At 38.9% G+C, this 26,204-nt stretch overlaps 2 protein-coding genes across 3 annotated transcripts; one reads left to right on the top strand and one right to left on the bottom strand.

Annotated features, from left to right (window-relative positions):
* The first annotated feature begins 971 nt into the window (after positions 1 to 971).
* SNRNP48 (small nuclear ribonucleoprotein U11/U12 subunit 48) lies at positions 972 to 11,391 on the top strand. Of its 2 annotated transcripts, none has more exons than XM_063298745.1 (9): positions 972 to 1,164; positions 2,487 to 2,600; positions 4,521 to 4,581; positions 4,936 to 5,001; positions 6,360 to 6,548; positions 7,012 to 7,133; positions 7,952 to 8,073; positions 8,929 to 9,089; positions 11,134 to 11,391. In XM_063298745.1, the coding sequence occupies exons 1-9, from the start codon at positions 1,042 to 1,044 to the stop codon at positions 11,229 to 11,231; spliced, it is 1,056 nt and encodes a 351-aa protein (XP_063154815.1). In that variant the 5' UTR covers positions 972 to 1,041; the 3' UTR covers positions 11,232 to 11,391. The 2 variants fall into 2 exon arrangements, with proteins under 2 accessions (XP_063154815.1, XP_063154816.1); XM_063298746.1 differs by having other exon boundaries at positions 975 to 1,164; positions 8,925 to 9,089; positions 11,134 to 11,241.
* Positions 11,392 to 12,509: 1,118 nt separating this feature from the next.
* On the bottom strand, positions 12,510 to 21,980 carry ROPN1L (rhophilin associated tail protein 1 like). The gene is made up of 5 exons (XM_063300199.1): positions 21,829 to 21,980; positions 18,112 to 18,235; positions 17,791 to 17,952; positions 13,848 to 14,023; positions 12,510 to 12,628 (listed from the first exon to the last, which is right to left on the bottom strand). Exons 1-5 carry the CDS (start codon positions 21,957 to 21,959, stop codon positions 12,568 to 12,570), a joined length of 654 nt encoding a protein of 217 aa, XP_063156269.1. The 5' UTR covers positions 21,960 to 21,980; the 3' UTR covers positions 12,510 to 12,567.
* Between the last annotated feature and the right edge of the window lie 4,224 nt (positions 21,981 to 26,204).

The raw sequence follows: 26,204 nt of genomic DNA, 5'->3' as shown, positions 1-26,204 counted from the left end.
TCCAATTCTAGATACCCCAAATCTTCTGGTTTTTAGCCTGGTGCTTTAAACCACTACACCAAACTAGCTCTCTTAGTATTACATTAAATACTGGTATGATAATGTGTTAAATTGTATCTCTTGTTTGTCATGGTAATATGTGCTGTGCAACTATTTTTGATTCTCTCTCCCCCCTCCCCCCCTCCCCCCCCCTCCCCCCCTCCCCCATTGCAGGACTACACTCTAGAATTCAGTGAACTGAATTTGTGACTAAGCTGCATCTTAATAGGTTGCATATAATATTCATTGGCTCTATAAATCAGGAAAAAAATCTAGGCACTGAGCATAAACAAGAGGCTTGTATGAATGATGCAGAGAAATATGGATTAAAGGGAAGCAATATACAATGCTTTAATCGTATTTTTGAAAATGCAGTTTCTGACCATTAATTGGCTTTCACTTATAATCTAATAAGCAAAAAAATGAAAAAAAAAGCATTAAGTATGGAAATTGGCTAAGTAAAAAAGGTTGCATTCAGCCTCAAAAGTCTGGAGAAAAAATGCACTTTGATGTGCTTTTTTGAGCTTGTTTCTCAACGGTTAAAGAAAATATGATACACGAAACCGGAAAACAGGCATTAATCTTAGAGTGGTTAGGCGTAACTAAACCCGTTCAGATCTCAGAAAGAAAAGACTGGCCGCTTAATGCATTGGAAATGTTTGACTAGCCAATGACCATTCTGACGTCTACTGAAGATGCTCGCTTGCCTTACTTGCACTTCCTCAATCCGCCAACAGGGGCTGTTCTTAAGAGTGCGATCTCCCGTTTCTCTCACAGTCGGGCGTAGCTGAGAAATATAGCGATCGGGAAAAATATCGCGAGATTCCGCTGCGGAATGCTTTTTAAGTCAGGCAACTTGAAGCTATGACTGAGTTTTGTTAGCTGTTAAAGTAGCTGCATTTTTTAAAATTAAAAGTCGGTGGTATCTTCGCTAAAAATGACTATCTTGATCCAGCGAAGCTTCTAGGTTCAAAGTAGGACGTTACCTTGCCAGAAGTGAAGATGGTCTCGCCCCTAAATTTGGGCGAAATTGAAGCGAGAGTGCCTTTTCCCAAGATGGCTGCCGAGGCACACGGCCCGGTGGGGAAGAGCCTTCTTTCGTTTTCCCTGTGGTTTGGGACCCCGGTAAGGTTCCTTTCGAGAGGCGGCGGGTCAGAGTGCGGTGGGGAGCTGGGTTTCCCCTCTGCTCACGGGGCGAGGAAGGAAGGACATTCAGCAAGAGCTTTTATTCAGCTCCGTGCAACGAACAGCTTCTGCCGAGCCTCTTACAGGGTTACCTTCCTGGCCTGCGCAGATCTGGACGACCACCAGACATTGATAGGATTTGCTGGATCCCTCTGCTGCTACCTAGGGATCATCCGGGTTTTTGCAGCTCAAATAAGGCAGTTCTACTATACTGGGGCCACTCATGTGATTTTGAAATAATTAAAGTTACTGTATACTACAGAAAGAGCCAGTTTGGTGTAGTGGTTAAGGCACCAGGGTAGAAACTGGGAGACCTTGAGATCCAGTCCTGCCTTAGGCACAAAGCCAGCTGGGTGACCATGGGCCAGTCAATCTCTCTCAGCCCTGGAAGCAGGCATTGGTTAACCACTTCTGAAATATTGCTGATGGTCTGAAAACTATGCAGGATAGGACCTGGGTAGGACTACTTGGATGAGAGACCACCAGCAATCATAAGAGTATCTATAAAAGTGGAACAAACAAAAATTCCTCAAAGTTGGCAGTGGCAAACCACTTAGGTATTGCTGCCAAGAAAACTACTTGGATGGTCATCAGTTCAGCTCAGCTTGGAGGAGCCTGTATCTAACTTAGTGTTTGTTATCCCTTCTCTACTGAATTGCAGTTCAAGAATGCATAATCTGTTCTTGATTCATTTTTAAAAACATTTGTGATGAAGGTGAGTGAGAGGAAAGAGGAAGAGAGCAAGGAGAAGCTCTTGAACATTTCATTTATCTAGGAAATCTGGAACTTGCTTTCTCTGATCACATGGTTGACAGTTTTCCTGCTAGTTTTAATATTACTAGATTTTTGTTTTTTGTGCCGTCAAGTCATTGTTGACTCCTGGCAAATGTCTGGACTAGTCCCTGCAGTTTTCTTGGCAAGATTTTGGAAGTGGCTTCTCATCTAGGGCTGAGAGAGAGTGACTGGACCAAGGTCACCCAGCTGGCTTTGTGCCTAATAATACTTCCACCTCCTTTTGGCCCCACAACAGCAGCTCTGTAAGGAAGGTTGGGCTGAAAGAATGACTGACCCAAAGCCTTCTTGCCTAAGGGAGGACTAGAACTTGCAGTCTCCTGGTTTTTAGTCCAGCACCTGAACAACTTCATTAAATGGGGCATGGAGGAAATGAAAGATGGGAAACCATGTTTTGCTGTCAAACATACCTACTATTCTGAAGCCTTGCCACTGTGCTTCATGCTAAAAAGTATTTTCTTTTTCTCTAGTGCGAGAAAGTGACTTGTCCCTATGATGCTAATCATCAAATGCCTAAATCTTCCTTGGAGAAACATATGACATCCTGTAAATTGAGGAAACTAGAATATTCTAAAGAGGAAGAGGTAATGCTTTGCTGTTTTTTCCCCTTTTAAAAAATTATTCATATTTTGAGGATGGGAAGAAAATATTTTCCTTTCTTTGGAAAATAAAGGTGGCTTTAGATTTTTGAAATGGACACTACACCCATTTAGATGGACACCCAGACCATTTTTTCCTCTAAATTTTTTACTGCAAAATATCTATATTAGACCCCTGTTGGCAAATCAACACAGGTGCTAAAATTACAGTCATGGATGAGCAGTTTAAAGGCTATTCTTCCCACCATTCATTGAGCGCCCCCCTCCTCCACTTTCTCCCGATGCCCAGTGATGCAGGGAGAGGGTTTGATAGTTGCTAATGGTAGGAAGAGCAATGATAGTTTTTAGAGAAGACTTCCCATCCTCCCAGAAACCTGCTGCCATAAACCAGATTGTAAGTTGCTATATTGTGACTTGCTTTTACATCCAGACACATGGCTGGGAACAATTAGAAGCTGTGGTTGTTTTGCTGTTCCCTTTGGTTTGCTCTCTTATGGTTCTTTTATTTCATTCTAGCACTTCTGCTAGTTTTCGCAAGTGTTTTCAGTTATTTTTTATAGATAAAAGTTTTACTTTAAATACATTCCAGAGTTATATAGACTTTCCAGAGATAAGGTTATCACAATCTTAGATAAGGGATAAATACCATGCTTTCTGTGGACACCAGTATACTTGCCCCACCTGATTTTTAAAAAAATAAAAATCAGTAAAACCAGCCTCTAACATAATCTTTAGTGGTAGGAATGTCTTGGTTCCACAAAGGCCACATATTTTGCCATATAAAATTCTACATTGCTTAAAGAGGCAGTGGTCCACCACCTCCACACAAAACCATCCCTAGTCCTGACTGTTTTGGACAATTTTCATCTGGTTTCCAAGCTTTTCTTTTTAGGGAAAGTGGTTTAGAAGGTGGTTGCATTGCAGCTTCACAGCGGTCTGGATGAAGTGGATTATCTGGACTCCTTCCAGTCAGATTTCAGGCTGGGATATGGGACTGAAATAGCATTGGTTGCACTTGTGGATGATCTCTAGAAGGAACAGGATGGTGGTAGTGCATCCATCCTTGCTTTCCTTGATTTCTCGGTGGTCTTTAATACCATCAAACATGATACCCTTCTGGACCAGTTCTGGGAGTTAGAAGTTGGGGCACAGTGTTGTACTGGTTCTCCTCCTTCCTCCAGGGTTGATTCTAGTAGGAGGGAGAGGTCTGCCCCACAGCCCTTCTTGTGTGGGGTGCCACAGGGTTCAGCTCTCTCCCCACTAATGTTTAACATCTCTAGGAAGCCACTGGGTGATGTCATTTGTTGGCACAGTATGAGGTATCTTCAACATGCTGGCAACACTCAGCTGTATATCTCCACCTCTGGCCAGCCAAGTGATGCTGTGGAGGTTCTGCCTCTGCCTGGAAGCTGTGGGGTTCGGATGGGGAAGAACAAGTTTGAACTCAACCCCACTAAGGTGGAGTGGCTTTGGGCTTTAGGGCCTCCTGGATCTGGTGAGTTGTACTGTGCGCCAGTATAGTGAAAAATTATAAAGGGAGTGAAAACTGGACATGATGTTAGCACAATTTTAGATTTTTTTTAAAAAAATTAATCCCACCTTTATTATTTTTATAAATAACTCAAGGCAGGGAACATACCTAATACTCCTTCCTCCTCCTATTTTCCCCACAACCACCACCCTGTGAGTTGGGCTGAGAGAGAGTGACTAGCCCAAGGTGGCAATCTTATGGATCTACAAGACCATTTATGAGGCTGAATTAGAAAACTGAATATTTTATCAGTGAAGTCCATCATAGTGGGTTTATTTGCTACTGTTTGCATTTTCCATTAATTTCAAAGCCTGGTGGTTGATCAATTACATTTCCATTTGATAGTATTATTTTACATATATTTTGCCTCCTAGGCTGAAATGTATGATTCTACTTTTTTCTATGAAAAAGGCAAAATTCCTAAAGTTCAAATGGGTGAGTATGAATGTGATAATAAATATAAATATTAAAGTATCGGTACCAAAAAGTAACATACTGCAAAATGCTAGTTGATATTCTTAGAAGTGAGAGTAAAGCCATCAGATCAATTCTTTGCACTTTTAGTCTGTAATTTTTGTTTCTCTTGATTTCACAAGATTCAAAGAGTCTGGAATATTATAAATGACTGTAAGAAAACAAAGACACATGATTTCCAATATGACAAATTTCTGAATATATTGTTATCATTGCTCAGTACTGCAAAAGTGTAGCCTGTGTTTTTCAGGCACTATATTCATTGATTATAAAAGCAGAGTTAGCTTTCCTGTGTCATCTTTTATTTTGCTGCAGACAAGGACTTGCAGTTTGACATTATTAAAAAAGCCATGGCTAAAGAGTGTGGAAATTACTGCCCAGGTAAGGAAAAGCTAAGCTTCTTCACTGTGAGGTCCACCAACATCCACCTGCTATAGAAACTGTGGTACTGATTGAGATCCTGAGCACCAGTTTTGGTTTTTATTTACTTGCCCTGCTTAATATGCTGAATAATGTTCTGACATCAAGAACTCCTCTCATTGAATCTCTCTATCTTCCTTTTCTCTCCTCCGGGAACTTTCTAAAAACATTTCCTTTTATGGGGCTCAGTTGCTCTGTTTTGCCAACATGCAGCCTAATCCCTAACAGGGAAATTATTCCCATCAGCAAATCCAAAGTTGGGACTATGATTTCAAGCATATTATTTAGTCCTGCTGAGACAATGAGATGTATTATAGAAAAGAACAAGAAGCCTTAACTAAGTTTAAGCATATACAGTAGGGCAAGAAAACTGTGTTCCCTAAAAACTGGGTGTAGTCCCTAGTCCTCCAAAAATTGCTGCTGAAATAAAATTTTTGATATGAGAAAGGGTAAAGCTTACACATGAGAATTAAATTTTATTTGAATATTTGTCTGGCCTTACTCTCATCTTTGTTTAACTCCATTTTTCTACAGTGTGACCTCAGCATCTCACTTAAAGATGCAGTGCTTCCCTCAGCCCCCCAAATTACAGCTCCTACTGTAAGGATATATGAGGGATGATTTCCTTTCTTAGCCAACTGACAGCTTGTCCTAGGAGGAAATAACCTTTCTGACTCTATTTATAATAGTAATATGTCAGATGAAGTCAATAGCCTCAGCTGAAACATCATAAATTGACATCAGTCTGTATTGGGCCACTTGCAACATAGAATTGGTTTAGCACCTACTAGTCTTGCCCAGGGAGAGAGCCAGTTTGGTGTAGTGGTGAAGGCATCAGGCTAGAAACTGGGAGACCATGAGTTCTAGTCCTACCTTAGGCATGAAGCCAGCTGGGTGACCTTGAGCCAGCACACACTCTCTTTTAGCCCTAGGAAGGAGGCAGTGGCAAACCACTTCTGAAAAAAGCTTGCCAAGAAAACTGCAGGGACTAGTCCAGGCAGTCGCCAGGAGACAAAAAGCTGACTTGAAGGCACAAAAAAAAAAAGTTTGTCATGGTTAGCCAAAGTTACCATGATTTGTGAGTACAAGACTTTTTCTAATCAAAAGTTAAAAAGGAGGCTAGCAACCAACTAAAAACAAATTGTAACTCAATTCTGATGTTTCTTCTAGGAGGAAAAAGGTTAAATCTAATTTTATATGCCATGTTATATTTCTAATAAGCTTTGAACTCTTGGTAGTAGAATGGAAGATGTTCCTCTGATTCAGAACATTGGTGTTTGTGTTGGTTTTGACTGATAGATCCTGTTCTTACATTTTAGCAGCTTATTCTTCTCAGCCTATGGAAGTTCCACAAAACCACAAGCGTTACACCTGTGATCTGACCCAAGCTGACCGCCTTGCAATTTTTGATTACGTCCTTGCAGAGACAAAGAACCAGAGGTCAAGATCTCAACTGACAGAAAATGACAGTGACCTGTTTGTAGATTTGGCAGCAAAAGTCAACCAAGGTCTGGAAGAAATTTTACAGCTGTACTTTGTATATCTAAAAATCACAAAACATATAAATGTCTCTTCCTGAGACATTTTTTTTTTCTGTTACATTGGGCTGCCAGTATTCCCCCCCCCCCCGCTTTCTTATACACAGTGGCATTCCTAGATTAACGAACTTGAATTAAAATTAGTGGGACATATGAGCTGGCCTGAATTGCAGCCAATAGCTGTTGCCTCTGTCATCTGCAGCAGGTGATCAACCTTTACTCCACTGCTGAGACAGAGATTGCAGTCACAGCAGTGACATTAATTTGCTTTACTTGTTATCTTGAAAGACCCCTCCTAATGAAACTGTAGTCTATATTATAGTCCTTTGCTGATATTTTCTATCAAATATGGCCCTCCTTTTTGTACATATACTACTAAATACATGCACTGTAATTATTACTTCTAACATAACATACTTTTTTTGCCTTTTAGATGATGGCCAGAAAGGTCCAAAATCTCATCTTGAAATTCTTGCAGAGATGCGGGATTACAAAAGACGGCGGCAATCATACCGAGCTAAGAATGTTCACATAACAAAGAAATCCTACACAGAGGTGAGGTCTATATGATTTTGCAGCCATTTTATCTCAAAATATTTCCTTATTAATTTAAAAACATCTATGTATGAAACACGTTAAATGGGCAGGAATATTAAATTCTTCTTCAGTTTTCCAAAAAATAACTGAGTTGAGGATACCAGTGTGTACATGCTATCATTGTAGCAATACATTGGAAATTGCAATAAGGTGAATTTGCCTAACGTTAAAAAGTTTATGACCCTTTAATACTTGGTGTCAAATACTGTAGCACTCTTAGGTTTACTATAGTACATAGTTTTGCTATTGCCAGTCCAATAGGGATGAATAACTATAGCCAGCACATGACAAAAAATGGGAATAATATTTGGATGGATAAATGTAGTACAGGCCTAGTGACCGTCTCTCAGGTAGTTGTTTTATAAGCCAGCTTTAATATTTAGCTCTTTGTTGATGGATGTTTACTTTTACTTTTGTTCCAATTTCTCTATTTTAATTGCTTAGGATAATTTTTAATACAACATTAACAATATTAACAAGCTGCATTATCTTTCCATATGCTTTTTTTCTTTATATTTTATATTGAGCCAATTATTTTACAAAGTTTCATAACAACTGGAACACATTAGTAACCAAACAAAAAGAGGGGAGGGTAGAGAAATGTGTAGAGAAAAAAGGATGCTGGGTAGAGGCACTGTTGAAGAAATGAATATAAACAAACTACAGATCATCATATAAGTGAAGTTATGTATAAGGAGGTTTTCCATCTGATTATTACTTAGTATGTTGTTCTGTCATAACTTTATCTAATTTCAGTATTTCTGATCTTTACTCAGGTAATCAGAGATGTGATTGGGGTACATATGGAAGAACTTGCCACTCATTGGCAGGAAGAGAACAGAAGTACTGAAGTTCATGAAGATGAAAAATCGTCTTTCTCAGCAAAGTCTTCAGGAAGGTATGAATTATCATTGCCAAATACTTGCTGCTTTCTGAACTGGCAGTAACTTAAGAAATTGCATTTATTTGTTCCTCTGTCAATTCAAATGGAACTGTAATTAATGATTTGTAGATTATGTCTGCATGTCAGGGATATCGTGCTATACGCAGTGTCCAATACAATTTTCTTCCACTCTGCCCAATACCTATCTCCTTTTGTGATGTTATTGATTTAATTTTTAAAAAAAGTTGTAGAAACTCCATTCTTTCTTGCTTTGTTGCTTAGAATTGGAATGTTAGCCAGTTATTGACAACAGATCATTTGTCCTTTGATAGTCGTGAAATATTCAGTGAAGTCAAGAATGTACGTGTGACAAGCTGGGCTTTGTTTAAATATTGTGTTATGGCAAGTGGCAGAAGCAGGTTGTCTTTACAAAGCACAATAGCATTCAGAAAGCAGAGTCAGATATCACCAATCATTAAAAATAATGGCATCATCCTTGCAATATTTTGCAGCAAGGTTTTTCATAATTCAAACTGAACTAGAAACACAACTTTATCCGATGGCCACCTTCCTAAGCACTGGCATCGTTAAACAGCAGTACAACATTCAAATGAAACTGGAGCAAACAATACAGTAGTAGTCATTGCCCGTTAATTCTGGTGCAGCTGAGATCTGCTAGCAATGGGGATGCAGTAATTTCAACTGGGATAGTGGGCTATGTGTTAAAGCCCAGTCCTCTCCTCCATGAATTCTGTGCAGCTAATTGTTTTGCCATCAGTGGCATTCTTCACTGAGAGTGAAAGAGGCACCCACTCCCATCCCCAACATTAACAATCAAGATCACATAATTACTGTCTTTTCTTTAGTAAGGAAGAACGAAGGTCTGCATCAGCTGATTCAAGACAGTCTTGTGGAAGCTCAAAGGATATTGATTATTCTCGACATAGGAGGAATTCCAGCAGAAGTCCAAGCAGACGAAAAAGAAGTCGAGAAAGAGAAAGAGAGAGAGATTTCCGAAGGAAAAGAGAGAGGCAAGTAACCTCTTTGGTTTCTGACTTTTGTTGAACTAATGCGATACTATCACAAGCTAGGATTGCAAAACATACTTAACTTGGTTACATTCAGTGTTAATCCAAAGGAGAGAATTTCACAGTGATTTTCATTCAGTTACTGGCTTTAAGCCTTTCTATACTTGCCCAAGATATTACTAACTTGATACCAGAATCAATTCCAAACTCATCCATATATATATATATATATTTTAAAAAGCAACCTGCTTAATCTAAAACAAATAACAATATGGAATTCTACATACCATAATTTCTCCTATTTCAGGGAAAGTACTAAAAAAATCCTGACACAAAGCAATTGAAAATAAAAGAAATTTCAAAACTGGCCATCAGTTTCTTGGGTTGACCAAGTTAAAATAAACTACCTATTGTAGACTTACATGAATTTATTCTTGTCCTCTTACTTCAACTGGCATATAATTTAGCCAGTGATTTTTTTAAAAAATTGCCGTTGGGAATACATGGATTATGAAATGGCATATATCAAAGGATAAAGACTTACAGCATTGGGTTCTGTTTTGACTACTAAACATATAGAAAGGGATGAAAATATTTCTCAAACTAATTGTTATTTTATAGCAGTATTTCATTCAGGAATTATAGGCAAAATAACTTTTTTCATAAAACCAGGGTGACTAATTGTGGCTTTTAACAGAAAATTGTGTTATTCAGTGCAGGATTAAGGCTTAAATGGTAGAAAGCTTTTAAAAATGAGTTCTTTACTAGTCCCCCCAAACCTCTTCTGTGCTGGGTAATTTCATCTACTTAGATACATCGCTATACATTTTTTTAAAAAATGAAGTACAGCTAGTCCTCACTTAACAACCATTTGTTTAGTGATGGTTCAGACTTACAACAGTGCTGAAAAAAAACCCTGACTTATGACCAGTTCTCACACTTATGACTGTTGCAGTGTCCTCGTAGTTACTTGATCACAATTTGGGCGCTTGGCAACCGGTTCACATTTATGACCATTGCTCCATCCCATGGTCAAGTGATCTCCATTTTCGACCTTCTTGGCAGCTTATGGCAAGCAAAATCAATGGGGGACTGCATGATTCACTTAATGACTTCCAAAAAAGGTTCATAAAATTGGGTTGGATTCCATTAATGACTGCTTTGCTTGGCAACCAAAATTCTGGTCCAATTGTGGTCATTACCTGTATGCACTATATAAGCAGCAGCGTTATATGAATGTCAAGTTTGGCTATGGTTTGATACTGTGGCACTTTTGGGGTAAATGTATGATAACTGACCCAAGTAGCTTTCTTAATAATGTTGATTAATATACACAGTGTACAGAGTAAGATATTACTTATACATTACCTTATTAAAAATAACCACCATTTGGTCAACTGGCAGAAGTATTATATAGGTTTTGTTCACACAACCAAACTAAGCCAAAATGCGGTCTGCTTATTTGTGGCTTGGCTCAGTCACTACATTATAAATCATGCTTTATGAGTTAACATATTCTGTGAATCTGGACAGTTTATTTAGTAAACTATGTTTAAATAACTTTTAGTTTGTGCTGTAAGAACATCTTCACTGTGTGTGTTAACTGCAAGAGAGCAGACAGAGTATTTTTCTCTCCTCTGTCTCTTTTTTGCACATTGGAGAAGAATAATGGATTCTCCTCTGTCAGAGCAAAGAATAGTCTCAGGAGAAGGGAGACACTGAAAACAGGAGAGAGAATATTGATAAATTAACCACCCTTTACACTGCTCTACTTCATAGTTCTGTGATCTCTCTCAAAAACTGATTCACTTGTGTAGTGCAGTTTGATTTAAGATTGAGGGGAAAAGAATTATTCCCATAAAGAATCTATATTCTAAGTAGCTGATGAAAAAGGAACAAAAGATAAATAGCAAATGCAGCAGTATATTCAATTTCATTTCAGTATGCATGAGCGTTAGATGGTTAAACACTAGTTTCATGAAGAGATTTTTTTAAAAAAAATAGAGGGACAAGTTCTAACATAATACTGTCTTTCATTTTGTTTCAGAGATGAAGGGAAGCATCATAAAAGAAGAAAATAATACTTGTATCTCCATTTCAAGATATGTGGTGCCAAAACTGAGTTGTATCTGTTTCATTCCATAGCATAATCAGAGTGTGTAATATCACACTGACAGCTGAGAAGTACCGTCTTAGCAACTTTAATAAACATCATTTGAAATCTCTATCACGCTCATAAACTGGATAGTTTGTGTAATTATTCAGAAGGCCAGCTACCACCCCTTAACTCAATTAAGTTGTTGGTTTCAATATTAAACTACTCAGTTTAGTGTGTTTTAGTAACATTCATCCAGAATCTGTGTTTCTGTAGCGTGATTATTATTCAGTATATACACTGCACTTAGGGACAGCATAGAAGATGCCTTGACTGCCTTCTGCAGAATAACCTTTCAGTTATTTGTACTATTATCACATCCACTCAGCCTCTTCCTACCAAGGCTAAATATACTGATTTTATTTATTTAATAGATTTATAGTCTGCTATTTCCAGGAACACATGGCAGCTTACATCCCTTCATTTTATCCCCATATTTACCTGGGAGGCAGGCTCTGCTGACAGAGACCCAAATTACTCAGCCAGTTTCCATAACTGAGGGTGCACTTTAGCCTGGGCCTTTCCAATCTTAGTATAACATATTCATCACTGCACCACACTAGCTTTTCTCATCCAGCTACCTGATTATCGTTGCTCTTATTGGACTCATTCCAGTTAAAAGATTGAGACAAACTGTGCCCAAAATACAATGTTTAAAGAATTAGTTACTATTTAAATTATCATATAATAAGGCAAATTTCTTCTTTGCTCTTATTTCAATGTAACTTATCACAAATACAGGTTTTGATAAACTGAATTATTTTGATGATAGTGCCAATAAACAAGATGCTCAGTGTTCTCAAAGTATTGCAGATAGGGAATTGACACTACATGTATATCCAGACACTAGGAAATAAAGATAACAGACAGCTGTAGACCAGCATTTTGCATTTACACACTTGCTGTTGCCCAGAAATTGTATATATGGTTTGCAAGCGTGAAAGGAGCAATCTGGAAGATACTTGTTAAGATCAGGGTCTGGATGGAGCTCTGGTAGAACCTGCTACGTTGACAATGCATCACTTACGATGCGCGCGCTCTCACTGAAAGGATGGCATAGCCAGGTTGAGCCAAAACTGAAATTTGACTGCTTGCTGATTAGATTTTCCACTCTAAATACTGCTTGTTGAAGGAGCAGTCAATATTAATAAAGTACTATAATCTGACTTCAAGCAATTAAATGTTAGGTGGTATGCATTTTATTGGTAGTTCACAAACATAAAAGCATGTTGGAGATCATATTAATGAACACTCTAATTTTATTATGCTATTTGACATGACATTTTGCTATGTACTGAAAACTTGTTACCCTCAAATGTTCCTGTTTTAAGGGTTTATTTTTATAGTGGTGAAATCTGCAACGCCAACCATACATTCTTTACGTAACCTAAATGAGAAAATAATAATTTTTCATTATTACTATTGAAGGAACCAATATTCTGTACTAAATCCCTCTCATCCCACGGGTATGCAATTTATACATAAGAGGAAATTTAATATTGTAAAAAAAAAAATACAATGTAATTTCTATCACACAAGATAACCCCCAAATCTGTAGTTTAACTGGATTTCCATCATCTATAACATCCAGGTGGCCAAATGAGGCAGGAGAACAAAGACAAAAGCTGGAACTAGCAATATGATCATAACTCTTCTTAAATAAGGTACATTAAAAGGTGAGCTAAACGGACAGCTGTATCATCCAGCATTTACAAAAGTACAGTACATGTAAGGTGGATAAAAGCATAGCTATACTGCCCCTTCCTCTAATCAATACATGTATAATAAATATTATATGGGAATTAGGACTTAGAAAACTATTTCATTTGGCATTATAGTTAAAGACCTAGAGCAAGCCAGCACAACATGCAGCACAAGTAACCTTGTGCGGCTCACCAATGTTTTCTTAAAAAGTAAATACACAACCACTGCCACCACTTCAAAAAACATGCTGCTGAGCACCTCCAAGCCTTGTTGCCAGCTCCAGCGGTTCTACCGCTCTGCTAGCCATGGAACAGCGGATTGGCACTCCAGGTATTTCTTTACAGCCCATGACGATTTTTAACTTATAAAGTGGCACTTTCCCCTCAACAAGTGCAGGCCTGACCTACAGCAAGCTAATAATTTTGTTTTGTTTGTCACATTAATCTTCCTAGTTTTACTTTTCAGCTTCAACCACTGAATAGTTTTACATCTGTATATAAACACACAGTTTAATCATTATAGTATGAAATGGGTTTGTCAATCCTGGTTAAAGGGTCATAACATATAGATGCATCCTAATTTGTGCTATAAAGGGAAAGTGAAAATTGTATTTTAAAAATTGCATAGCTTATGGTGTAGGAAACGCTGCATTGTATTGGAAACTCCTTTCTCTGCTATACCTCTCAGAACTACTTCAGAGGATTATAGGAGATAATCTTTGGATCTTTGGAGATGCAGGAAAGGAGGGTAAGTGGAGTAATCAGCTCAAACTGGTATCTCATAGACTTCCTTGAGGTCTCTGATGATCAAAAGGTTCTGGGGCTTTTGGGGTAAGGCAAGATGAGGTGAAGAGCTGCTATCCCATGAGGGGGCACAAGATTCATATACCCGTTAATACTTACGCTTGTTCTTTAAGAGTCTTGAGAAAAGGCTTAGTTACTTGCTCTGTTATTTCATCATCTAAGCTAGCCAAGTAGGAATAGAGAAATTCGAAAGTGTTATATGGAATACGGGCTGCTCCACCTTCTGGATCATATGTCAGAATTTCACAGGCATGCTTCATTGAACTGAGCAGGGACTAAGGAAAGCCAAAACAACAAGCAAAACAACTACGTATTAGAACACAAGGCAGCTGCTGAGATTCACTAGTAGTTATTCTAATACATGTATTTAATTAGACTCATAGCCTCTCTCTTTCCACAGAAATGTACAGCAGAAGAAATGGTCAGTAAAAAACCATCAGGACAGCAAATGTGGAAAGGTAGCACAGTTTTTTAATTATAAATATGCACAGAATGACACCTGCTTCTATTTCAGTTTCCATCCCAGGCACTTCCGTAAAAAAAAATGACTTGGGAAAGATTATATATAATATCCAGGAAGGCCACTTCAAACATTATGCATTTCCTACTGAAAAGTATGCAGATCATCCAGAGGTTGTAATGCATGATGACTGCACATCTGTCTCGTAAGGAAGCCAGAACTGATGGCAATTTCTCATCACAGTTACAGCAGAAAAAAAATGTTGGCATACATAACACTCCATATGGGGTTTATGTACTTTTCCTTACCTCTGCATGAGGTCCGTACTCCATAATTCACCGACAGAAAACATGCTGACATGTCTAGGGAATTTAGAATGATTCTCTTCCATCAGGCTTTTGGATCTTATCTCCTGGGGATGGCTAGTATGATATTTTATTGGCTGGGTATATTTATTAATTTTATCCATTTGTTGCAAATATATATGTAATAGCTTTATGCTTTAATTGTTATAAGCTGCCCATAATTGTATGATTGGGGTGGCAAAGAGATCATACAAATAAATTTTAAAACCTTATTATCAAAATGGAAATCAGTAAAATATTTAGTAGAAAATACTGCCAAATGCTACTGAACAGGAATAATTCAGTGGCAATGCTGTATTAATGAGCACTTTAAAGTGGGTTTCCATTAAATTCCTCTCAATTGTGAAATTCAGAGAATTTGAATTATAATATCTTCATCCTAGCATTTTCCTGCATGTGCAGGGTCCACTTTTCAGATCGACGAATGTCACTTCACACAATTGAATCAACCAGGTCCAACTTGATGATTTTTCATGTCCATGTTGTGTCCTGCCACCTTTGCTTTGGTCTTCCACATGGGTGTTTGCCATCGGTGTTAAAATGGTAGGTAGTGCAGGTGACGGTGTGGGTGCTACTTGTAGAATGTGGCCATACCATTGTAGGCATTTTTCCCACATTTTCTCTGTTATCTGCTGCTGGACTGTATTATTGCTCACTTGGTCAAGAAGAGAGACACCTAATGACCAATGGAGCATGTGCATCTCCATGGCATGTAAAGGGCACAGCGCTTTTGGTGGTTGGCCAGCACTTAGCGCCATAAAGTGCTACTGGGTGGACTATCATTCTATACACTTTCAATTTGAGGTGAATTGGCGTGCGCCTATCGCAGAGCATTCCAGTAATCTCTTTCCACTGCAATCATGTTGCCTTCACCCTTGTGGGTACTTCCTCATTAACACCGCCATCACTTTGCAGATGGGATCCTAAATAACAGAAGGAGTTTGTCTTCACTAGATCTTTGCCACTGACCTGGATGGTGGAGCTGCTCAGGTTAATCTCGAGATACGCAATCTTCTTGATATTGAGGTGCAAACTGAATTGGCTAAGATGGTTGTTCTTCCCTGGTGGTAGCTGCAAGAAGGCATCTTTGGCACAGAGCAAGGCCCAGGGGGAACTGTGATGCAGGTCTCACATGATGGTATCCATGATGAGAATGAACAGCAATGGCAATAATGCAAAGCCTTGGTGCACACCAACTTTCAGAGGAAAGCTGTTGAAAAGGCACATCTCACTCGGCTGATGGTATTAACGTAAAGCATCTGGACCCATTTTATGTGTAACTCGGGCACACTGTGGTCACATAGCACATACCATATCAGCTTATGCAGAATATGGTCAAAAGCTTTTTATAGGTCAGGCAAGACAAATGTAATGACTTCTTCTTTTCTCTATACTTCTCCATGACTATGTGAGCTGCGAAAATGGTGTTGGTGGTACTTAAGCCTTTGACAAAACTGCACTGGTTGATACTGATTTCAACAATGTAATGAAGGTGTTGGTTGAGAATCCACTCAAAAATTTTCTTTGTGTGTGACAGGAGGCAGATTGGTCGGTAGTTGGAGCAGTCTGCTGGGTCGCCTTTGTTCTTGAAGAGGGGAACTGTGATACTCGTGGCCCATTCAGCAGGCACGTGGCCAGAGTCCACAATGGCACTGAAGATGTTTGTCAGCCAGTCAGCTGCTGTGCCGCAAAGTTCTTTCAGCTTCCAGAAGTCTGCTGGTAGATTGTCCAGGTCAGGTGCTTTCAAATTCTTTGTGCTGCTGATAGCTTTGGTAACCATTTCAGGTATAATACGGAGGACTGGACCAACATTAGCCAAGCCATCAGGAATTGGCAGGTATGGAAATTCAACATTAGAGATTTCATCGAAGTGCTGTTGCCAGTGTTTCAGGATTTTGAGCTTATCCTGAAGTAGCTGTCCATTTTTATCCTTAACACACATGTAGTTTTCAATGTCTTTTCCTGCTCTGGTGAGCATTTTCACTAGTCAATAGGTGTTTTTCTCATCTTCCTTCTTCCATCTTTCCTTTTTGTCATATAAGTCTTGGTAGTGATGGGCTTTGGCCTCTGCGACAGCTTTCTTTGCTGCTGTTCTTGCAGTGATGTACTTTTGCCAGTTTTCATTGGTCTTCTGCACACACCAGTTCTTTTAAGCCACCTTTTTTTCACATACTTTCTGCAATTGCTCTGTTCAGAGCCACACCTGCTTGTTGATTCGATGATGACCTGATCTCATAGTGCCTAGGTTTGTTCTTGCAGCAGTGGTAATGGACTCATGGAGAGCAGTCCATGTGGCATCAGTTGAGCTGGTGAAGATTGAATGAAATGTGTTGCGGTTAAAGATTGCCACCTTGTGGTCTCGTAGCTTCCACCATTTGATTTTCTCTGGACCCATCTTGCTGCTGCCACTCTTTGTATGCTTGCTGATCTTCGTATCCAGCGAGGCAATCGGATGGAATGACCTTAACAGTAGGGAAGTCACATTGTTGCATGATGCCAAAATCAATCTGGCTGGCATAAGTGACCAAGTGGCTGACGCACTTTTTGAAAAATGTATTGGTGATGATGAGGTCATTTGCCTCAGAAAAGTCCAGGACGTGCTGTCCATCATCATTTTGTGTACCATATCCATTGCTGCCATGACAATTATAGCCTTCCTGCACATGTCTGACATGTCTGTTTAGGTCGCCACGGAGAAGCAGCAAGTCTTCTTGCGGGCATGTAGGTAAATTTGAATTATAATATATTGCAGCTTAAATAATAAGAAATTCCTAGTAACTGACACTCTGAAGGATAAAAATTGAAATGATGAAATATTTCTGAGTCCATAACTGCTTTCCCAATTTTTAAAAAAGTAGATTTGTGAAAACAAAGAGTTAAATCAATTTCAAACACTTAGTATATACAGCTAGAACTTATGTTCTATCTGTCCGTATATTTGCATGCACTCATATGTGTACATAATGGACTTACGATTTTCTGTGTTTTAGATGATGCAAACAAGCCTAACTATAGCCTATTAATGTTGTACATATCATGGGTCCTATCTTTTGAACCCCAAACTGTTTTTAAATTTTTTCTCTTTATTATACCCCTTCCTTATGCACTTAACCAAAATTAAAAATAAAATTTAAAGAAGCATTTTTAAACGCCTCTATTATTCATTTCAGTAGAACACAATAATTCTGCATAAGAAGGACTTTGATATCTTACGTACTCCACCAAGAGCACTACAGCCAAGGGCAAAAAACTTCATCCATTCTACTCCGTCTGCAAAGGAGTCCAATCGAAGAAGGTTGCGCAGTTGTTCCATTGGCAAGCACAGGTTCTTCCACTTTTTCTGGAGATCTAGTAAATCCACCGTTTTCTTTCCAGACAGCTGTAAAAACATATATATCATAAGGGAAATGTAAGAAAACAAAATGGGAAATTAAGTGTTAATTAACAAGTCACAAGAAAAGTCTTTATAGGTAGAGCAGGTCATTTAAAAATCTATAGTATTATTCTAGATTTCAGCTGTTTAAAAAAAACATTTTACCTGTTTATGCAAAATTTTAAGGAGGCCAGGAGTCAAACCAGTATCATTTTTCTGTGTAGCTACTGGCATTTCAACACGCTCCTTCACAGGAAGAGGCTCTCCACTTGACAAAGCATAAAAATACCTATAATAATGCAATACCAAATACCAAAAGACAGTTCACATTAAAAGCAGATGATGCTAATGTGTAAAGTTTTCAAAATCAACACCACAGCTTACACCTAAACTGCAAGTGGGGAAAAAGCGTATTTGCTTTTGCCCTTCCCAGTGAGAAAAGCCGATATCCTATGACTGAGGACTGGGTTGATCAACTCTTGCTCTCCCTAAGAGCTTTCTGTTTAAGTGGATATATTTCCAAATAAAATATAACACTGCGGCTACCCACTGTGTCTTTCATCTAAGAATACCTATATGGCCTCTGTGGGCTCAAAGCCATTTTCGAACATGCAGTGTATCAGACTCCTTAAAAATAATTTTAAATATCGAAAAATATTTCAAAAGTCAGGTGGGGCAAGAGGCTAGGTGGCCACTTAAACAGCTGTCTGTGAACAGACTAATGATATTGGGAGTCTGTGGCGATACACAAACACACACAATTACACATCTAAGTCCTATTCTGCAGCTAAATTATTAATTTGAGCCACAATTAATTATCCAGAAGCCTAATTTGATGTCTTCTTTCAGGATCAACAGTTGGTATGCTACTGTTTCTCATGACTACTGTTAGATTAGGGGTCATTTGTATATGGGGTTGCCCTATGAGTATTATTCATATCCATGGTAGCTAGTTTAACAATTATTTTCTAAAAGCTTAGAAACTCATGTTTACTGCATGTACATAGAATCAGTAAGAGGGACCTGCAAAAATACCGTTCCTAGTCAGGGTTTTAAGCAGCCATTCCCTCCTCAAGGATAATTCATTCCATTCTTACCTATTTTCTTTTCTCATTTTGCAACTGATACAGTAGCCATATTTGGTTGGTGCCGAGCTTGCCAAGTCTTCAACAGACAGATTTGTATTAATATTTTTCCTGTTAGGGTTTTTGTTTTTTTTGAAAAACAGTGCAAAGTGTGTGATTTCAAATCCTGGTAAAGGATTGAACATAAAATATATAAAACCCAACCTATGGGGGGCTACTTATGCCTGATGAATTCCAACAAGAAGAAAATTGGTTGTACTGTGCCTCCTAGTGGTGAGTAGTAAATATAACTGCTTTATAGTACTGTAATACAAAGTTATCACTTCCTCCCCTAGCATGAGGCCCAGACAAGTTAACACTTAGCTTTCTAGTCTGAGATTGCAAACAAATAAAAAGGAAGACATATCTTTCATAACATTTATAGACCGCCCTTCCTATAAGCTGCTGACAGCCAGGCCAAAGATAGATCTAAACAGTAATGCAAGGTCTGTGAGCTCAAATCTTGTCAAAGGCTGGACGTACAATATATAAAACCCAACATATGAAGCATATTCTCACCAGATGAGTTCTTATGAGAATGAAACTAGATTTATAGTGCTTCCAACTAGTCAGTAATGAATATAACCACTGTTTTAAAAATCATTATTTGAATGTTTGTCAATTTTGAAGTTTCCATAAGCACACCGATGCCTCTCTCTTGAACCTCAATAATCCCTTTTGACTATAATCCTGCCAACCTCCATGTACCATCTGAGTTTATTGGAAAAACAAAAGAATCAACTCTAATCTTATATCTGATCTGAAATCTGATGGGTTAGGGTGGTGAGTAAGAGCTCCCTTCCTCTCATATCCTCTTCTACTAACTGTGTCCAACACTGATCATACTGCACCTTTTCCACTGATGCAGTGTTAAAAATCAATATAAAAACAACAATATAAAAAAAATTAAAAATATTTTAAAATTTAAAATTATTTTTACAATTTTTAGTAATTGCAATTTGCATTAATGACAAGAATGTTAAAAGTGAAATATATAGTTAGTACTACATCCATTTAAATTTTACACCTCTAGACTCTGTATTAATTAATCAAAAGTAACAGATTACTGCCAGATTACAGATTACTGCCACATTAAATGAACCTGTCAACATGATTAGTTCTGTCAGAATGGAGTCTGACTCTGATCTAGAGGGGGAGTTGGAGTTGAATGTTGGTAATAATGATAAAGGTGGGAAATTTGAAATAGAGCATGATTCAGCAAGGCAGGAAAGTTCGGAGCTTTGGATTGATGACAGCCAGGAGGCAGATTTGCTAATGCCTATGAGTGCACGGGAAAGGCGAGCTGAAAAGCACGCCAAGCAGAAAGAAGCCCAATTGGCCACGGATGAGAAATGGCAGGAAAGTAACAGAATAAAAGGGCGCCAGCGCCAGGATCGGGTTGCCAGAGACAACCGTTTGCTAAAAGCTCCGTTGAAGCCTGCATTCGTCAATCTCCAATTTGATCCTGCACCTTCAACTGCCAAGTCTTCGAACTCCGAGCTGGTTCATGCCTGTGAAGACTAAGAGGCTGCTACCGAGCCCTGCCTTTTGAATCTGGACACGTATTGAGCTGCGCTTCGCTGTGTCCTCCAGCCAAGACTCATCCTGCCACTTCACTGTGCATTCCAGCCAAGCCTTGTCCTGCCGCTTCACTGTGCCCTCCAGCCAAGCCTCGTCTTGCCACTTCTCTGCATCGTCCAGCCAAGCCTTGCCCTGTTGCTTCGCAGTGTTTGTCCGCCGAGCCTCGCCCAGTTGCCTCACTGTTCTCTCCAGTCAAGCCTTGTCCTGCCACTTTGTGGTGTTCTTCAGTCAAGCCTTGCCTACCCACCTTGCCATGTTTCCCAGCTGCATCTAGCCCTGCCGCCTTGTGGTGTTCTTCATCTGTGTCTTGTCCCGTCGCTTTGTTGTGTTCCTCAGCCGAGCCGAGCCTAGCCATCTTGCCATGCTCCACAGTCAAGTCCTGTCTGGTTGTCTTGCCACGAACCACAGTTGAACCTAGCCTTGCCACCTTGCCATGAACCACAGCGGAATCTTGCCTTGTCACCTCGCTGCGTGCCCCAGTCGAGTCCAGCCTTGCCACCTTGCCGTGTGCTACACCAGAACTTTGCCCAACGAGGTCCCAGAACCCTGCAGTTCAGATTTGTTCTGCCTTCCTACCGGGATGCGATTGAGCGAACACTATTATTGCTGTCTTTTGATCTAAGCTCTAAATTAAATAGTTGTGAATTTGTAAATAAAGAACTTTATTCTACCTCCTCCTGGTCAATTCATACTCAGAACAGAATAAATTCACCCTATCTATAAGCACTGAACAGGTAGAAAAAACAAACTATTACCAATGTTGTGAATGTAACAAATGCACCTAATTTGCATTACTTCATCCAAACCAAAATTTGTCAATGGAATGGGAGCTAAAATGCAAGACAAATGGTGAGATGAGACTAAAATATTTTGTTATGTACTAAACTTGTTTTGCCAATAAAGATAGTGTATAGACATACAGATTACTATACGCAGATAATTTTTCTAGATCCAAACCTGTGATATTAAAATACACCAAGTGTACAAAATTGCTTCTAGGTATCAATTCTCCTTCTTAAAAGTAATAGTCATGCATTTGGGAAGCTGAATCCAGCCATTTCTTTCTTTCCACATGTACTATAATGTCAGAATTTTCAATTCAATGTTCTTGTCATGAAAAGTGATGTTTGTGTGAAGTCTTCTGAATTAAGATACTTAACTTTGGTTTTCTACTCACCCATAAGACCACTGGAGAACATCACGTGGTTGGGTCCTGATAGCTGCTTTGGTAAATTGTTTCATAATATCTGGCAATTCAGGTGGAACATGAATCTGCTGTGCACAGAACATAACATCTGGAACAGGCATGGTTATTCAAGGTCCAAAAGTAGACTCCTATGAAAACTAAAAAGGATGGTATTAATTAATTAATGTATTCTAAAATAATCTCCTGAAATTTATAAAGGCATACTGTATGTTAATATATGTAAGTGGTTTATCACATACACCCCACTTTTCTCCAAGGAATTCAAGAGGTTATGTATAAGATTATCTAGTTTTATCTTCAAAGGAACCTAGTAACATCTCATAACATAGGTTAGGCTAAGAAGTGATTTTTCCCAAGTTACTCCAATAAGCTTATATGGTTAACAAAGTTTATTGAATACACCACCTTTTGTTATGCATTAAACAAGCTGGAAATCTTTTTTCATTCCCCATGGGGATTCACCATCCTGGGTTCTTTCACTAGTAAGATGTGATTGCCAGAATTCAGCAGCTATTTCCACCAGCCAAGCTACACGGTCTTTTTCTCTTGTCATTTCACTATCTAAGCAACCAGCAGCTATTGTGGACTCAAAGGATCTGCATGTGTATCTCTGTTCCATGTGAGTTCAACTCTCTCCTGTTTGTTTTTCTACACCACTATAAAATGTACCCTGAAAATAAATGAAACCTTGAGTGTAATTAGTGTAATGCTGTCTGATACGTGAGGTTTTAGATCCGTATCTCATGAGATCAGAATCCTTATATTATAATAAACATACATAAACATGAATTTAGATTTATATTGTGCATGTTAATCAAATGATTCTCAGGGCAGTTAGCAAGTAACATATTCTTCTTGACCATGTGGTTTTCCAGGGAAGATGAGGTATCCAGAGGCAGAAATTAACATTTTTCTCTTCTAATAAACAATCCCAGTATCTACTCATCTACAATCTGAGTGTTACATACTGCTGTTATTTTAATGCAAAAGTGAAGAATATAACACTCAGCAGAATGTACTTCAGTATTCAAAGTACTAAAACTATAATCAGTGTTCATAGCAGCTTTCCATATCATCTTCAGCCTATATACATGCCCTACATGGCATGGGACCAGGTTACCTGAGGGACCGCCTCTTCCCCATTACATCAACCTGTCCCACCTGATTGTGCAGAGGGGGCATGCTACAGACCCCGTCTGTAAAAGAATTTCATCTGGCGGGGTCTAGGAAGTGGGCCTTCTCCGCAGCAGCTCCCACCCTGTGGAACATGCTGCCCCCGGAGGTGAGATCAGCCCCATCGCTCCTGGCCTTTCGGCGGAGTCTGAAGACCTGGTTCTGCCGCCTCGCTTGGGGTGCAGAGGGGAATAGAGTCACATGGGGATGGTTGTTATAGACCACTCCTCCCACACTTGGACTGTTTTAGATGTTTCATCACTTGGATTTTTTATTCTATATTTTTATTTTTATTTATAGTATTTTTATAGTATTTTATTTTTTGTATTATTCTGATGGTTTTAATCACTTGTTGTAAACTGCCCAGAGGCCTCCGACGGGAGAAGATGGGCGGGGATAAATTAGATAAATAAATAAAATAAATATACCTAGACAATACATTTTCTCCAAAGTGCATGGGATGAGACTTACAGTCTAATATAGTGCTTCTCAAACATTTTAGTCTTAGGACTCCTTTACATTCTTAAAAATGACTGAGGACCCCAAAGAGCTTTAGTTTATATGGGTTATATCTATTGATATTTACTGCATTAGAAGTTAAAACTGAGAAATTTAAAAATATTTGACTTCGCAGACCCCTTAAATGGGTCTCAGGGTCCCCCACAGGTCCCCAGACCACACTTTGAAAGTCTCTGGTCTAACACATCTAGAGAGCACCTGGTTTATAGAAAATGCACTGTGTGGGAAATTGTGTGTGAGGGAAAGTAGCCACATAATATGATTTGGGGGCCAATTACAGAAACAAAAAGGGGAATTTTTGCAGGGTTCCTGCTTGTGAAGTAGAGCCTGTGCTTACAGGTATACATTTGTAAATCCCAGCCCCTTAAGCAATTCAGTTTTACATTTATTAAACAGTGATGCATCCAGATAATTTTAGATTATATTAATAAAGGTCTTCTAGGCTCCTACTTTTCAGTACTGCTCACCTATTTAAAACGTGAGTAGCCTTAAGACTCCCTACTGCTTGTTTTGATGAATAAGCTTAAGGCACAAAGTCTGGCCCTGACTGCATTACTGCTTAGGTTGTTTTTAATATATTTTTACAATCTGCTGTGAAACCCATATGCATAAAAAGTAGGATACACATTGTATAGATAACTCAGCGCAGGGGTAGCAAGTGTAATTCTACTTCTCACACTTGTATTCAGTGAACATGTTTTCAGCTGATGGCGTGATGTAAATAGCTGTAAATATTAAGCTTGGACCGGAATGAGGAAATCTAGAGTTTAAAAACGCTGTCAATCTGGAACTAACTTTCTTGGTCAGTCATCCATACATGCTCACCTTCTCCCTCTAGTTGCAACCTATCTCCTAGGGTTGTTACTCAAATAAAAGAGGATGCTGGAAGAAGGAGACCACAAAAGCTTCTGGAGAAAGTGGAGAATAAATGTACCGTGCTGCAAACAATGTAGCATTACCCGCTAGTACCCCGCCACACGCTTGAAACAGTAACCTCGTCGCTTCCTCCGGCTCAGGAGCTCTTCTGCTCTAACAGCTAGCTGCTGTTCAGCGACAAGAAGCTACGGAAAGGACCACAGGTGGAGACACTGCCACACCTAGGCTTCGCTCCTTTCTCGGCTGCCTCTTTCGAAGGTCTGAGAGCCACTGCTGGGTTTCCATGACAGCGCGCGCGCGTCTCGCTGTCTCATAGCAACGACGGAAATCGTGGAGAAAGAATAAAGAATGACAACTGAGAACCAGCGTTGGTCTTATAAACGTCCTTCTAGTCCGTCGAATCTCTATGGTAAATTCTCTTTCCCGGCCTCCCTAACTGGATTTTAGAACAGATATAACGCCCTTTAGCCTTCTGCGCCAGCTACTTGTCAGGACTTGTCTCATCTCGGTAACGTGAGGCTGCGCGGCTGTTGATTACGCAAGCGTATTCTGAACACGTCGTGCCCTCGAGCAGGCGCTCTTACGATTGCGCCGCACCACCTTTGAAACTTTTCGTTATATGAGCAGCTTGTTAAAACTAGGGTCTATGCTTTGGAATGAGCTTTAAACCGCGCTTTAAATGCTCTTTAATTTTAAATTTTAAAAAGGAGTGCGAAAATAGTAAAAATTAAAAAAAATATCAGTAAATAGAAACCAATAGATTTTGCAAAAGGAGCCATAGCACACTTTTTAATATTTCTTTTAAAAAGAAAGCTTAAAATATCTATGCCAAAGAACCAAAGATTGAAAACCAACATATGGATACTGGATGTTGAGTTTTATCTTTAGTTAAATAAAGGTTCACAGTGCAACACAGCATGGAAAAGATTACTGTACTGGAAGTTGCAATGGACTGTACTTCCAGTTTAATTCTCTAAAATGTTCATAGAAGTCAATTGTACACAATATCTATCTATCATTCAATGAAAAAAAAATGCCATGTGGGAAAATGGATAAACTTCTATATAGGTCTTTCCTTCTCTTGATAAACAGCAAAGCCTGCCTGAAAGGGAGTCTTGTGTGCATTAAAATACCCACTTCCAGACCTACAAAGAACTAGAAATGTGCTTAGGCTTAGGACTGTGCAACATTTGTCAAACTGTGGGCCAAATACTGAATTATATACATATGGAGCTACAGAAACTTAACATTCTACTGGAACAATAGGTACATATTTTAAGAAATTAATTACAAATGAAACAAAGTGTTAAAAAGCACAATTGCTAATCTCCAGCAACTTTGGACAGATATGGATTTACTAGTAATGATGTGTACTTTCTTTTTAGCAGTTTTAAAAGTATTTAGTAATTTAATTACAGTGGGCAGAATTCAGTACTTGGCAGTGTTGTAGGATTTGTATGTTAAAGCAGTTTTCTAGATCTTAGGGCCTCAAAGGCAGGCACAAAAATACACAGATAAAAATGTGTATTTTTTATACAAATATTAATGCCTCCCTATGTCACATACAAATGTTAGTTTATATCATTGAAACAGATTATACAATTCACATTTTGGGCAAATGTTGACATAATAAATGAAACATTCTTGTATGTTATTAAGTCATCAAATTCACTTGAAGATGACCAGGTACAAAAGGAACATTGTTCTAATGGAAACTGTATCATGAACTATTTCTAATTATTGTCATGTTAAAATAGCAAAAAGAAAGGAACTGCCAA

This window comes from Candoia aspera, chromosome 3, assembly GCF_035149785.1.
Source record: "Candoia aspera isolate rCanAsp1 chromosome 3, rCanAsp1.hap2, whole genome shotgun sequence".
Lineage (NCBI taxonomy): Eukaryota > Metazoa > Chordata > Lepidosauria > Squamata > Boidae > Candoia > Candoia aspera.
The sequence above is the reverse complement of the archived record's forward strand: the minus strand, read 5'-3'. Positions and strand labels throughout refer to the sequence as shown.

What these genes read in the sequence shown, in the direction of transcription:
- SNRNP48 (XM_063298745.1), top strand. Translation starts at nt 1,042, where the DNA reads ATGGTCTCGCCCCTAAATTTGGGCGAAATTGAAGCGAGAGTGCCTTTT. An exon ending in CAAAGAAATCCTACACAGAG is followed by an intron (nt 7,134 to 7,951) that starts GTGAGGTCTATA and finishes ATCTTTACTCAG; the next exon opens with GTAATCAGAGATGTGATTGG. An exon ending in TTCCGAAGGAAAAGAGAGAG is followed by an intron (nt 9,090 to 11,133) that starts GCAAGTAACCTC and finishes ATTTTGTTTCAG; the next exon opens with AGATGAAGGGAAGCATCATA.
- ROPN1L (XM_063300199.1), bottom strand. Translation starts at nt 21,959, where the DNA reads ATGCCTGTTCCAGATGTTATGTTCTGTGCACAGCAGATTCATGTTCCA. An exon ending in GTTCTCCAGTGGTCTTATGG is followed by an intron (nt 18,236 to 21,828) that starts GTGAGTAGAAAA and finishes GCATTATTATAG; the next exon opens with GTATTTTTATGCTTTGTCAA. An exon ending in TTAAAATTTTGCATAAACAG is followed by an intron (nt 17,953 to 18,111) that starts GTAAAATGTTTT and finishes ATGTTTTTACAG; the next exon opens with CTGTCTGGAAAGAAAACGGT.